Genomic DNA, 16,007 nt, shown 5'->3' with positions numbered 1-16,007 from the left:
AGTCCAAGCATCTGGGCATATCCATTCTAAAATACCCTCCTCATTTTAAAATTGTACATTTCAGAAATACATTTGAAGGTATGTAGATAGAAAAAGACATCTTTTATACATAATAGTGTGCTGTCAGGTTACTCCCTGATAATCAGCTTCAAAAAGCGGAGACGCGGGAATCAGTGATGGAGGAAAAAATAGATGACATGGTTGTTTACAATAAACTGTGAGGCTGAATTTGCATGCATTTCAGAGTAAATTGAGCGCCATGACATAATTGTTACTTTCTGAGAACCCGACATTCCTTCAGGGGCCCATGAAAACCCCAAAGCACAGACGATGAAAAAGTCCTTTTCTAATTTTGTACACTGACACTTTCGTTCACGTTTCTCTTTCCCACTCATTATAGAAATAACTCTTTCAGCTTTGAAAATGGTACCTTTTGACAATTATGATGCTGAAGATGATTTAAATTCTAGATAAAGTGCCACTGAACAAAAGCCTTGTGCAAAGTGTTTTCCTGCACTAGGTTCTGACTCCAGGAAGGCCCCTCTCCTGCTGACCCCACAAGCAGCTTTTCCTTTCATAAGGAATCTACATCTCCTCTCACTGACATTCTTGCAAACTGTGTAAGAAAAACAAGCCTTCCTGATCTAGACCGAAATTGAAAATCAAATCATCTCACAGCCACACCAAAAAAACCCCATATTTTTTTTAAGGTATGCATGTTCACATAAGGTGCAACACTCGAAAAAGCTTATAGGACTTGTGATCAAACAGCCTCTTGCTTTTGGTATCTCTCCATGCGTGAAGTATCCCCATCCCTCTTCCCCAAATGTATGGATGTATCCGTAAGGAATCATCTGGAAGTAAGTACGGCAAAATCAAGTAACTCACATTTTTATGGACAAAATTAAATCAAGAGATATTTTACAGTAGTTAGGAGTTTGGAGACAGCAGCAATTGCTACCATTTATTCAACAACTAGCTATTTCTCGGTACTTTTCACATATTATCTCTAATTGCTTTCAAAACAAGAATTACTAGCGTCATTCTTTAGTTGAAGAAAATTTCCTAAACTTCAGCTTCCTGAAGCATGAAATGGAAGTAATATCACCTCTTAGCTGCAGCCAGTATTCAACAGCATCTTGTAACCTGCCAAAGTCACTCAGGCACTAAGTGGAAGAACCGAGGTTTGGAGTCAGGCCCCCCTGCCCCGAGGGCCTGTCCTTTTCTAAATGCCAAGATGCCCTTCATTAACTAACAGATAAACGGATACCCCTCATTTTTTCTGGTGAATAAAAACAAACATAACAAAATAAAAAATGTTTTTATCACTATTTTTTCACACTATATAATCATTTGTCTGTGTCTACAACAGTTCTAGTCTATCTTGATTTTTTTTAAGTACTGGAAGCACTCCAGATTCCAGTAAAAAGTATAGTTTAGGGGTTCTAGTCCATCTTAATTTTTTTAAACACAGAAGTACACAGAAATAGAAAGGGCTTGGGGTCTAGGGTCAGAAAACCCTGCGATCTAGTTCTGGCCTGATTATTGTCACTGCGGCCTTTGACCAGAGTTTTAACCCAGCTCGGCATTAATTTTGTCATCTGGAAAACTGAAATCACAATGCCTACATCATTATGGGGTGATTATTCTAAGAATTAAGTGAGATATAACTTGCAGTTGGTTCTCACTCCAACACGGCACCTCACTTCTTAATCCTATAATCAGAATTTCATTCCATACAAGTTTGCTTTGTAATGACACCTTTAATATAGCCTGGACATGTATAACAAGGGTTGACAAATAGCTATTATTACTAGCAAGTCATATAACAAGTCCCCAGCAAATTATCACTGTTATCACTAAAAACACTATTGGTATAGGAAAGTTCTTACATACATCTGTATTTTTCTTCTAAAAGGCCTTTAGAGAGAGACATCAATCCAATCTTCAGACTCTGCACTCTGATTTTTCCAGTCCGACCCCTGAAATTATAAGAATCTCAGTGTATTACATGAATTTAAAACAGTATGTAAAATATTTCTGAATATCTAGTTTCTTGAGGGTAAACCATTAAAAAATAATGGCATCATAAATATAACTTTACTGTTCATGTTTAAAAATTAATGTTAAACCCAAACCATAATTTCATGACGTGTTTTAATAGTATGTTTGACCTAGTCTGAAAGAATATACAGCCTGAGGTCACTTTACATACAACATACAAATTAGGAAGAACAAACTAAGGCTAAATAAAAACTCTGATTATAAAGCTGAAAAGAATTCATTTTTATAAATATTATGAATTAAAATCTATTTGTTAATCATTACAAATGCAAGATTCAAAGTAGATACATCTAATATGCATGGGAGCTAATTCAGCAAGATGTATCTAACATCAAATGTAGGAAAACTGACTAAAAAATTAACTGTATACTGAGGGCTTCTACCCGCCAAATGCTTAAAAATGGATTCTTTGTATTAATGTGGGTCTCTGTCAATGCAGTTTTTGTTACTAGCGAAAATATACTAGTCAATGATTTCAGACAGATGTGAAATCTCTGTTTGGGGAAGGACTAAATTATAATTACCGTATTTTTTGGACTACAAGACATACCGGACCATAAGACATACGTAGGTTTTAGAGGAGGAAAATAGGAAAAAAAAACCCGCTCCACCGCTGCCCTCCCACCCCCCAGTGGGCCAGGTAAGCTACATTTGGACTATAAGACACACCCCAATTTTCCTCCCAAGTTGGGGGTGTGTGTGTCTTATAGTCCAAAAAATATGGTAAGTACAAAATGCATAAATTAATCGATGTGAAGATAAATGTATAAATAACTTTATACTATGACAATGAAAGACCCTTTCAATGTCACTTATAACCAGACTAGAAGAAAAACTTCATCTTTAAAGCAGAAAGTTGTCTTCATTCCATCATTTATCAAAGAGTCACTATACTAGATCCTAGGGATAAGGAAAGGTAAACGCAGAAACTACAAACATTAATGATATTATGATCCTTGCTATGGAATCACACACAGTCAAGAAAAAAGTCTTTATTGCTACCTTTATTACTTCATATTCAGAATCAGTTTTCAGTTTAAATTTTAATTGTTAATTTTCTTAAAATATGTTTTCAATTTACAAGTAGAACACACTTAAACCTATAAATAAACTTGTACATAATTATATGAATACATAAAATTTAGTAACTCATGCTGTTTAAAAAACAGGTAAATACTTATATTATGGAACTTTAATTTCAGGTAGTCTTATTGTCAAACTGAATTTAAATCTTGATCTTATTGGTATTTTTGTACTACTAGTAGTAATTTGTATTTCCGGTCTCAAATAATAAGTACTCAGGTAAGCTTCTGTATACATACCATGACATATAAAGTATAAATTAAATAAAAAAGTAAAACATGCTTAAGGATTGGTGAAATGTATTTTCAAAACAGTAGCCTGGAGGCTGTATCTATGTTAAATCATATCCAAAACATTTCTTGAACCCTTCCTATGTATGTGTACAACATTCAGAGTTGACGTATGAAATAAGTAATACTTGCATTTAAAAATATAGCTATTATAAGCAGGATTTCTAAATCAATATATTGATTACAGTTTCTCACAATTATAGAAATACTAGTTTCAAATAACCTTAAACCAAGATATGCTAGAAGTGTTGTTTCTGCTTCATATTTTTTAGGCATTTCCTAATAGACAATGTCTGTTTTCTTTCTTCCACAAATGAGGAAACTTTATTCTTTGGACATAATCAAAGCATAGACTTGCAGAAGATAACAAAAGGCTGTGTGAATAGACAAGTCCATGAATATGGCCGAGGACAAAGCAATCTCTTAAGGGAAAATAGATCAAAATGATAGGCATTAGAGGATGACCTCCAGTCTGCGGTGTCAACACAAGAAAAGAACCTCATCAGGAAGACTACTGAAAGTGTCAGTCACTCATTCATCACACCACCCGCAGTTACCAAAGCTTCCTGTGACCCCAGCATTGCTCCGCACGCTACGGGGACCAACAGAAAAGGACGACATGACTCCTACCCATGACATGCTCCCACACTAGCTGGGGAAGTGAGACAAGAAGACTAGAGAATCCTAAGAAAGTATGACACCAACCTTTATGTAGGGAAATCATCAAATACAAGATCATTGTGGCTGATTAATGATTGGTGATCAGTCTGAATACTCCTTAGTCTGACAACATTTCATGAAGAAGGTGAGTTGGACATTGAAGGCATGACATGGCTCACCTCTCCCGACCAGGAGATAGTAAATATCACAGGAAAAGCACAGGCAAGGGAACAGAGGGAAGCATGTGAGCACCAGTGACAAGCTCATTCAGGTGTCAAGGACTCACGTCAAGGCTAAATTGTTGATAAAGTCGTCCAGGGGGCATGGGGCCAGACGATGGAGGACTCTGATGTTAAAAAATGGTATTTGAATTCGAGAGATAATAGAGAGCTAATGAAATTTATTATTGAATGACATAACCCAGTACTTAAGTATTTGGTTCCCTGAGAGTTTTCAGAATTAACTCCTGAAGTTAGTTTAACTGGAAAGATATTCACCTTAGTAAATTGTATCCATCTTGGAAAAGTGGAAAAACGACCTCCCACTATAGCAAGGGAGATTAATATCTTCTGTAGATACAAAAGAATTTGAACCACGAATTCTAGACTATTGCTTTAAATCATGAATTAAATAATTTTGATTTCCAATGAATCTAGAAGGAAGATTATGAAATTAAGACCTTTCACCCTGGGAAGATAAAAACTGAGGGAGGCTGTGAACTCTCAGAAAAATGAATCAATTTCATCTTCATTTCCTATAAAGACCTTCTTACATATTAGTTTATTTGCCCTTCATAGTCATCTATGTGTGGTAAACCAACCAGATATTTTATCTCAGTTTTTCCAATGAGAAATTAAGATGTCAAAAGTGAAGTAACTAACAAATCACACAACAGCCAGAACCAAATCTTTGGATCCATGTTATCCACAACAGAAGAAAACAGATTTTTTAAACAAAATTTAGAATATTAGAAGAAGTGTGATATATGTTGAAAAAGTAGAGAACTTAAAATAATTTATAAAGTACTATTTTTCTTAGATATGGCACTAGTCAAGTAATTGTCAACAAATCTGAATATTAGTGCCATACCTACCACTAATATGCAATGGGTAGCCAAGGATGAGTTCTCTTGTCTCACTAGGTCAGTTTATCAATCAGTAAAATGAAAAGGGCAAAATGTAGATCCTCAAATTCTACTTCTCGAATTCTATGGTTTGTGTGTGCATCACTCATTATTCCAAGAGCTGGTTGAATATACTTCAAGAGCTGCAAATGCCAGTTCAGGCTGCATCATATTTCACAAAGTAAGGCAATCAAAAACATATGGTTAGTGAATGAAAGTCAGATAGCTGAATGAATGAAAGGTTAGATCATGGTACCATTTCCAAGGTTCGCAGACTTCTTAGGGGTCTGTTTCTTTTTCTGGTGCATTGGAAGCAACAGATTATAGTTTCTACCAGATTTTCAAAGGGAACTAACCAATGGCTTGAAAAGAGTTAAACATTCTTGTTTAGATAAATGAGTAAGTCATAGTTATTAGAGATAAAAGAGATGAGAGAAATTTGGGCTATCAACTCTGGCCATCTGACACGAGCATAAGTGACTATGTTTTTTAATAAGTTTAGTGCATGGTATTTCTCTCCAAGATAGAAAACTACAGAGAACAGACATCATTCTGACCCAGCATGGTCTTTGCTATATTTCTTTGACATGAAACGGAGATCTTTTTGCCCTTTAAGATAAAAAATTTCAAGATATTGTCCTTCTAAATAAAAAAATTCTACACCATACCTGAGTAGAATTTCCCATGTGTTCACATTTGATGGTGGAAAACAGAAATATACCCACATGCCACTCCCTGGAATATGCATCACAACATCTCACATACCGCTCCCTCCCCAGCTACGCGGCACTATTCCCTTTGGGCTGTCCAGGGAAAACGGCACACATATATGTCATAGGCTGAATTACATTTTCCTAAAATTCATATGTTGAAACCCTAACTCCCTGTACTTCAGGATGCAACTGTATTTGGAGACAGGATCTTGAAAGAGGTAATTAACTTAAAATGAGGTTATTAGAGTGGGCCCTAATCCCATTTGACTGGTGTCCTTATAAGAACAGGAGATTAGGACACAGACACACACAGAAGAAAGAGCATGGGAAGACACAGGGAGAAAACAGCCATGTGTAACACAAGGAGAGAGGCCTCAGAAGAAACCAACCCTGCTGGCATCTTGATCTTGGACTTCTAGAATCCAGAACTGTGAGAAAATAAATTTCTGTTTAAGCCACCAGGTCCGTGAAATTTTGTTATGGCAGCCCTAGCAAACTAATGCAGTGCGTTAAAGCCACAAACAATAATGAGGGTGTGATCGACTTTTCCTCCAGTTTTGCCTTTGAATATGGTTCAAGACGTGCCGCTCCGTCTTATCCGCAGGGCTTAATGAATTTCCTAAGTATTCCATGGATTTTGCATTCTTCCTGAGATGTAAAATCAAGTTACAGGCTTTGTAGTTAAAACATCTAAGCAGCCAGCTATTCTGGTGAATTTACTAGAGAAAATGTCTCTTTTGGAGGTTCAAAAAATTGAAAATCAACTTAATAGTGAATAATTGCTAACAGTTTGATTTTACCATAGGAAGATAGAACACAGGAAAATGAAATGTATTAAAATATGTCACATAGGGACACAGTAAATCCCACATCCATCATGGTAATTGAGATTCATGTTATCTGTTCTCAGGGAATTTCTTAAGAACCCTCAAGCATACAAAGGCTGTTTGCTTATTTTTAAAAAAATCTTTACAATATTTGTGAATATTGAAAAAGAAAAGATTGTTCTAATAAAAAGTGTAAACAAAATTTTAATTAAATCATGTCTAAAGCCAGCACCATCATTTACTTACACAAAATCAGCTGCTAAATGTATGCATTTATGAACTATCATTTATCTTCTTTTTCTCTAAATCAAATGAAAGAATGATAAACACAAATTGTTTCATACAGCTACTTAATGGAAAATAACTTTTAGGAACTGAGAGAAAAACAACAGTTCTAATTTTCTTGTTTCATCGTTGCATATTTTAACCCCCTACCAGAAGAATGAATAATTCCTAATGTTTTAGAAATGTCAGCCCACGGCAGGAGGTCTTTCTAAAATTATTTCTCAAATGCATTGTCACATTCAAGAAAAGTCAAATTAATGACAATGGAGTTCTGCGGGAAGTGTACAGTGCTCTTTAGGAGCAGGGAGCACCTAACTAAATTACAGGCATTAGTGCCCTGTGGTGCACATTACTTCAAACGTGATATATATACATAAACAACCACCGCTGCAATAAGAAAAGCTAATACCAAAAGAGACACCAAATGCCTTTAATTGCCATTCAAGTTGCTCTTAAGTTGTCAAACAAAAATCGCAGAGTGGAATATTATAAGCCAATACATTATTTTAATTCATAACAGTAACTACAAAATATTATCTTTTGAAAAAAAAATACTGTAAGAAATTCCAGGCGAAGAAAATCAAACTTATTTATATTAGGTTTCCCCTAGCATGGTGACCAAAAAAACTCAACAAGTTTGACAGCTTTAGTAATTAAAGCAACATCATTAAATAATGAATAATACTATTCATTATTTAAAGATGCATTCAATTTATTCATCAATAATGAATGAAGGAGGAGCCGAATGTAGAGCTCCTTGCCCCTAGTTAAGGAGCAGTTACATTTACACAGTCCTAAAATCACATTCGGCCCTTTGAAGGCAACTGCAAGGCTGATGTGGCCCCTGGTGAAAATAAGTTTGACACCCCTGTTATAGACATTTGTTTTTTTTATTGCTGGTTAATTGCTCATTATTTAGAAAGTCATTCATTTTCAACAATTAACATATATATTTCCACTGGATAAAGTATTTGAAAGTAAACTGACAGTGAAAAGAGGGGAGGGAGGAGGGGGATAACAGGGTGAAGAAGGGGAAAGGTCAAGCATGGTATATGTACAAAGGACCCATGGTCAAAGACAATGGGGTGGGGATTGTCTTTGGGAGCAGGGGTTGGAAGGGGCAGGGGAGAGCAACAGGGGGAAAAATGGGGACAACTGTAACTGAACAATAAAAAAATGCACTTTAAAAAGTTGCATATTTTGTATGATTGTATTTCATTCAACAACTGTATTTCAATGAGAAAAAGTAAAAACTTACGTGTCATATACATTGAGCAACCAGTTGAGACACATATCCACACAGAGAGGAACATTGACCAGATCCTTGTGCATTTGCTCAAGGCCGTCGTAAGTGGTCGTCAGGCAGTTGATGACATCTGGAACACTGAGGAGCTGGTCATTTTGGTTCAGCTTGTGCTGTTTGAAAACTTCATTTGTTGTATTCAACTCTAAGAGATCCACTAAGCAGGTGAGAAACAGGAATACGTAGGGTCATTACATTATATAACAACACTGAAAGAATCTATACTTTCAGCTAATTTGAGTTTTTAAAGTAACAAATAGCATTTCCATTCTTGCACTGCTAACCTCTTCTTTTACCCACATTCCTACGCTTTTGAATCTGAGTTGTCACTTTTCAATACGATAACATTTTTTTACTCTTTGGAATATCAATTTTTCCTGCTTTCCTTGTCTGCCTTTTTCCTCTCCAAGCTCTTCCTACTTTTAAATATTGGAAGGCATAAATCTCTGAATCTGCTCCAAATGTAGCAAGTCCCAGATGTTACATGCTTTCCTTCTCCTAATTTCTGAAATAGCCTGCTCACCACCCTCCCAATTCATCCTTTATATCACCGGCAAACTAATCACTCTTAACAATTTCTCAACATGTACATTATGAGATATAAAGTTGAATAAAGTTGTTCAATTCAAAAAAGGAAAACAGAAAAACCAGCTTTATATTATGCAAAACACCATGAAGATTCCTCAAAATATTAAGAATAAAATTACCATATGATCCAGCAGTTCTTGTTCTAGGTACTTATCCAAAGATTATAAAAACTCTAATCAAAAAGATATATGTGTCATTGTGTTTATTACATTATTCACAATTGTCAAGACATGGAAACAACCTATGTGACAACTGACAGATGAATGAATAAACACGATCTGGTGTATGTACATATATAAAATGGAATACTATGCAGCCATAAAGAGATGAAATATTGCCATTTGTGACATAAATGAATGTTGACATTATTTTGCTAAGTGAAATAAGTTGAAAGGAAAGGGATAATAACCATATAATTTTACTCATACATAGAATATAAAACAAAAAGGAAACAAGTGAACAACAAAACAAAAACAAAATCATAGATACAGACAACAGACTGGTGGTTACAAGAGGGAAATGAGGGTAGGCTAGGGCACAATGGGTAAATAGGGTCGAATATATGATGACCCAAATATACGGTGATGCTAGAGTGTATACAGATATTCAGTTATAATGTTCTATACCTGAAACTTAGATAATGTTATACACGTTATCTCAACAAAAATTTTAAAAAACAACAAATGAGCTCTGTAGAAAAATAATAGTTCTCCACTGCCTACTGAATGAAGCCTGATCTACATAGGCCCTCACAGTCTGGGCCTAACTTTGTTTTTGTTTCCCATGATGCTTTGGCATATAGGCAACTTGTAGCTAGGCAGAATTAGTGCAGGTTTGCGGGAAAGGCCCCCCATGCACGGGTCTTCACGCATTTGCTCCCATCCTTACTCTTCCTGTGTAGGACATCTACACTGGGCGTGGCTGCTGCCAAAGCGCAGAGAGTGAGCAAAGAAGGATGAGGCGGAGCCCTTGCTCTTACAGGTGGCAAGTCTGGGAAGGAGGACAAGCAGACTGAGACCTTTACCAAAAGGAGGAGTGAAAGCACCCCAAGGAAAGAATGCATCCATTTCTGTGACAGCCGTCCTGCTAAGGGAACAGAAGGACAACTGGAAAAGGCTCCCTGGGAAGGTGAGGATGAAAGGGGCCTTAAAAGATAGAGAAGATACAAGAGATCATATAAAACACGGAGAGAACTCCCCAAGGATAGAACTGCCTGCAGAAAGACAAAAAATTCAAAGAACTCCAGAGGGCTCTAAGGAATGACCAGAGGCATTTTTGACAGTTAAATAAAATGAACAGCTTCCTTTGTGTTTCCCTGTTCCCAGTTAGGTAATGAATGACTCGGCATGGATTTAAAAGAAAGATTATGTAGACACAAATGAAAAAGTCTCACATAATCTTTCTTTTAAATCCGTGTTGAGTCATTCATTACCTAACTGAGAACAGGGAAACATACGTTATTGAATTACCAGGTAATTTATATATTTATTAAGTATGGGGATGACTCCTCTAATTCTAAACATATGGGTTTATAAAATTACAGATTTCAGGTCTGTCCATGGAAATTATTGCTTTATAAAATTCTTCCCCTATCTCCATATTTAACATTTGAGATTTTTTTTAAAAATCAGCTCAGGGGAACTCTAAAGAAAAAGATATATATACATATATATCCAACTAATTTCTCTTTGCCAGATGCAGTACTGTTCCCTCAGAAAATATGACATTTTTGACAGTTAAGTGAAATGAACAGCTTCCTTCATATTTACCTACTTTTTTCCTGTCAGGAAGGTAATGTGCTGATGTCCTCACAAGGTCTGAGGGAGGTGCATCTCACACAAGAGCACGAAGACCCCATCATCACGTAGACGAATTACAAAAGAATCGTTTTTACCTATTTTTAACTACGGAACAACCATTAATTTTGAATTTTTTAAGACATTCATGAACTGTGTCCACTCTAGCTGCTCAAACATCGCAGAATGATTTATTTTTTCAACTTATCTACAATGGAAAAGAACTCCTTTAACATTACACAGATTAAAATTATTTCTAAAACAACTCAACAGGGATTAAGTTAAAGTTATTTCTAGAAACAACTCACTGTTTAAAAATAGAGAAAAATATAAAACACACAACTCTGGGTAACAAGTCAATCTAGATGACACCATTTCCTTCAGATGTCACATATATCATTGGGCAAATTTCAGCTAATGTATAAAATAACTGTGTAAGGGCTATAAGAGTTAGAGATGGTGACCAAAAAAAAAAAGCAAACAACTGGGAACCATCTGAAATTTTCATTGTCACATTTCTTTGGCGTTACACACTGTTTTCAGTGATAAACTCCCAGAGGGCAGGAGCAAAATTTAAATTCACTCTTAACAGTGTGTGATAAAAGGAACAGCTTAATAATGATAGTGGTTGCTACAGAACTATGATTCCACACAGAAACAAAGAAACACGTTCAGATACTGTCAAAATGCTCTAAGTTTCTGAATTTCAGCATTAATTGTGCCAGCAACACAGCACTGCTATTTTGTCCCCACCCCCCACATGGCATAAAGTGACCAAAGACGAAATTCCAAAACGACCATTTTCTGGGTGAGGGTGTCTTTACAGTTCTTCCAGAAAAGCCCTTTGTAACATACACGGTAAATATGACAGTAATTTGCCACATCCCACAGACAATCATGTCTTCGATTTTTAGTGATTTACTCTGACACTTTGCCTTAGTGCCTAAGCAAGGCATACATCTTCCTGAAGTGTGTCCCATTTAGGTACCTTTAAAATGGACTACATTTAGATCACAGAAAATTAGAAGCTTGTCCTCTCAAAGGCAGACAAATGACAGTTAGGTCATGTGGCAAATGAAACAAATAGCAGAATCGTTTTCTATCCGTCTTTTTTCTTTAACCCTGCATAGGAGGCACAGCCAATCAAATGAAAATGGGTCATCATTCTCCTCTGTAAAAACACACACTGTACATGGCACCCAACCCCGGACTTCTGTGACTCTTCTGTTCTCCAGCTGCTTGACCATCCCTGAGAGCAACTTTCCCGTCTCCTCTTTCCCAGACATCAAAGAAATATAGGTGGCGATCAAGACCTTGTATCTACAAACCTCACTTTCATTATTACTTCTCTCTGGACAATTCCAGATTCTGTTTTCTCCTGCCTGTACCCGATCCACATTCCTGCTGCTCTGTTCCCCACCAGAGTTATACTCTTCTCATTCAGGAGCCTCCACCTTAATATGCTCCAAATAAGGTCTTGCCTTTTTGGTATGCTGAACCCAGTAATGGCATTGCTACCTTCCATAGATCAACAGTCTGTAAATCCTGAGCTGTCCCAAAACTCTCCTTCTTCTATCCTCTGTGGTTGATGAACCACAAAATTCCCCCAGGCATCAGCTCCTTCTCCTCTTCACAAATCCGCACCCTCATCTCCCCTCCTATGACCAGCAGCCAGCTCAGCCTCCATCATCTTTCACCTGAGATATTTTCTTGTCCTCTGTTCCCTCTGGCCTTTGATCGGCCCTAGAGATTGCCCAAAGCACACAGCCACAACTGGCCCTGTCTTCTAAACTCCACAAAACAGAAAATGGTTCCACAGTACTCTGCTCCACACACACACAAAACCCTGAACTTTGAATTCAACATTGGGAAAGCTGGAGGAACAAAAAGTCTAAAAAATCAGAAAAGGTTTTATTAAAAAAAAAAAAAAAAAGACTGAAGTGAACCTAAACTGATTTTAAGGGCATTTCTGAATACTGGACAAATAGCTCATTAGCTATTTGATTTAGACTCCATTATAAGCTGGCGTCCCCTGAACTCTATCTAGGCCTTTGAATATCATGCATATGATTACCTTCCCCTTGATTACAGCTGCCTCTCGAAATCCTGTGTGGCTTCTAGGCTTGGCTAATGTGCTTCCTACTCAGGGAAGCTTACTCTGCTCTTCACAACAAAGGGGATCCCTCTCTCCTTCCTCCAATAGCACTTCCCTTTGGATTCTCTGTTATTGCCTATTGCACAAAGCTTTTTAAAATTGAAATACAAAAGAGTATGGATAACACATATGTGTAGCCTGAAGAAAAATAATAGAGCATACATCCATTAATCTATCACACAGCTAAAGAAATAGACCACTACGAGTATCTTGCAAGACTCTAGGAAAGCCTCCTTAATTAATCCCCTGACAATCAAAGGAGAATCACTAATCTTTTCAGTTTACTTTCAGTATATGTGTCTCTAAATAACAGAGCACTTGGTTGTGCATGGCCTTGAACTATATATAAGTGAAGAACTATGTGGATTTCTTCTGCTACTTGATTTTTTTTCATTCACCTTTATAGTCCTGAGAATCAACCACGTTCGTGCTGATTAGTCATTCACTTGTTTTTTGCTGTTGTATCATAACACGTTGATGAGTATGCCAGAATTAAACAAATTTTACTCTTAAAAAGTGCAGCTATAAGTCTTCTTACACATTTTCCTGTTGTATTCCTATGACTTTCAAACTCAAATCGTTTTCTCAATCTGTCCTAGCAGACTGCTCTATGCCAGCAATTGCACGAGGTCTGAAGTGCAGAAGAAAACAGACTCATCCCTCGTGTGAAAGCTGAGTTCACTGGGAGAGACAGAATGTAAATAAACAGAATACCATACACTATGACAAGCGCCACATAAGCACTAACTCTATGAGATGGAACACCAGGGTGACCTATTTTGAGTAAAGTAGCCAAGAAAGCCTCATTAGTTCCAGGTGACAGTGAAACTAGGACTTCAAGGAAGAGAACGCACCAGCCAGGGGAAAAGGATAAGCACACGGACCTAAGACAGGAGCTCTTCAGGCAGGAGGAACAGAACCTGGAGCTTGCCATTTCCACTGTCCTCCAGAACTGAAAAAAGTCCAGAGTGGAGCACAGACCACGGGGTGGACAGAGAGAGGGGCCAAGGCAAAGGCTGTTTCACTCAAGGGCAACGAGACTCTGTTGTAAGTAGGAAAGCTGTGCCCACATGCAACGTGCTGTCTCCAAACTTAAGTTCCTTGAGAGTGGGAACTGAGTTTCTTTATTTTGCCTTATCTCCTGCACAATCTTGGAGCCCAATAAATGAATGAACAGTGACAGAAACGATGGTGCGCCCTTTTCATTGGAGGGTGGAGACGTACATGAATGGAAAGACTACCCTTGACCTAAAGCAGTTCTCACTGAAGCCAGGGCAGCCGTCCCGACATTATTTATTGCGCAAAGGTACACACACGGTGCTCAGGGGAGACACAGTCATGACAGGCCATCATAAAGTTCTGGAAAAACCGGTGGCAGGTGGAACTGGCTTGTAAATGTTTCCAAAGGAGTAAATTTTTAACAGTATTTGGGAGGAAGAAAGGGTTGCAGACGATTGTCAGGGAAGGGTCAGGGACTTGCAAATAGACAGAAGCGATGGGAAAGGAAGGAGCAGATTAATCATGAACAGGCAAGGCTGACAAGTGGCCCAGGGGCCCCAGGCTGGACAGCAGTGGTGGCAGAGCGCGGGAAGGTAGAGGCCAGGCGGCTGTCAGCACGTCACCTCAAATATTTATAACCCAGCGCAACCCAGCACTTCTCTAAGTATGTGTTGCTAAATGCTGTTCAGTTATAAGTGGGAGGCGTCACTTTGCTGCTCCTCTCACATTTGAAGAAATGACCAGAAAGGGGAAAATTCATTTTTCTTTGGAGTGAAAAAAAAAGCTCAACAGAAAAAAAACAAACAAAACAAAACTAAATGTATGAACGCTTACCGACCCAGAAGTATTAGTGAAAATGGGAGCCATATTCACAACGAACATGAACAAGGCAGTCTTCTGTCAACTGAGATTCTGTGGCTGAGTAGCTTGTCCTCATTTCATAGCTCATCAGGCCTGAGAGGACCTCCCTGATCTGTCAGCTGGATGCTGGATTCGCAGCTGAGCCTCTTTCAAAACTGCGGTCACCATGAACTCACTCAGCTCAGAACATCCCTTTTGTGCGCTAATTCACTCCCTATTTCCTTCTGGCTCAACATATAGACCATCAGCCAGAGTGCTGGCTTTTTTTTTTCCTGTTTTTTTTTTTTTTTTGTACTGGTAATTTGGCAACACTTGCTGTCATCACGACCACCCACCAATTATCCAGGGCTCACAGATTACGTGCCATAGGTCATCTCATCCTTTCTTCTGTCACCTAATCTAAAGGTGTTTTCCAGCCCTTTGTAGCTTTTCTTCCACACATAGCTTAGGTGTTTCTTACTTTAAAGCTACGCATTGCTGTATTTTCTCTGAGTGATTCTACACTGTCTTCCCTCAATTCTTCTCATGTAAGCAGCTTAACATGTATTTCTAATTTCTACTGACTTTTAAGGAGATTTTAACTGTAACGTATTATTCTCAAGGTTATTTTCAAAACTTTACTGAGCTGCCTAGATATATAATAACAGTTTACAAAAGGCCGCTAACAAGAATGGCTGGAATTATTCAAATTACCCTCTGAAAAGTATAGGCAAATGCCACTTCCATATATTAACTATCTGATAAGACCTAAATGTTCTTTGAATAGACTCAGTCATTAAAACTGCAACCACAAATTGAATCCAGACAGCTTAAATCTATACTCTGTAAAAGTATCATATTTCATTCTCCTACTTAAAGTTCAGCTATTTGGGAGGACTAACCCTTTAGTAAAATGATTATCACAGAAATCACTGGACATAATCTCTGTAGGAAAAGTTCATATTCATAATACTAAATGTCTCAAGACATATATAAATGAACATGGAAACTTTTATCCAATTTTCTAAGATGACAGTTCAAATTTGGATTAGGAACATGATGTTTTTTAGTGTTTATTATATGATTGTCTTGAATGAAACTGTTTTGAACCTTATACTTCCAAATACATACAAATTACTAAAAAGGCAATCAATGGTCTAATATATACATATATTAGGCCATATATATAGACTATATACATATATATAAGATATATGTGTATATGTACATATACACATGTATATGTATATATGTACATACACTTTGATTCCTTGCTTTAAT

The 16,007-nt window shown here is 37.3% G+C and overlaps 1 protein-coding gene and 1 non-coding gene across 10 annotated transcripts in view; both read right to left on the bottom strand.

The window, feature by feature from the left end:
• Window positions 1-16,007, bottom strand: part of UTRN (utrophin) — a 448,258-nt gene that overhangs the window by 56,401 nt on the left and 375,850 nt on the right. For all 9 annotated transcript variants that reach the window (XM_053914383.2, XM_024551943.4, XM_053914384.2 and 6 more), the window contains 2 exons: window positions 8,304-8,505; window positions 1,897-1,982 (listed from right to left, as the gene is read on the bottom strand). In XM_053914383.2, the coding sequence (XP_053770358.1) occupies window positions 1,897-1,982; window positions 8,304-8,505 (288 nt within the window). The remainder of the gene's footprint in view (window positions 1-1,896; window positions 1,983-8,303; window positions 8,506-16,007) is intronic.
• Window positions 10,718-10,821, bottom strand: LOC112297437 (small nucleolar RNA U13). The gene has a single exon (XR_002974019.2). It is a non-coding gene; the product is annotated as a small nucleolar RNA U13 (small nucleolar RNA).

This window comes from Desmodus rotundus, chromosome 11 (assembly GCF_022682495.2).
Source record: "Desmodus rotundus isolate HL8 chromosome 11, HLdesRot8A.1, whole genome shotgun sequence".
Classification (NCBI taxonomy): domain Eukaryota; kingdom Metazoa; phylum Chordata; class Mammalia; order Chiroptera; family Phyllostomidae; genus Desmodus; species Desmodus rotundus.
The sequence above is the reverse complement of the archived record's forward strand: the minus strand, read 5'-3'. Positions and strand labels throughout refer to the sequence as shown.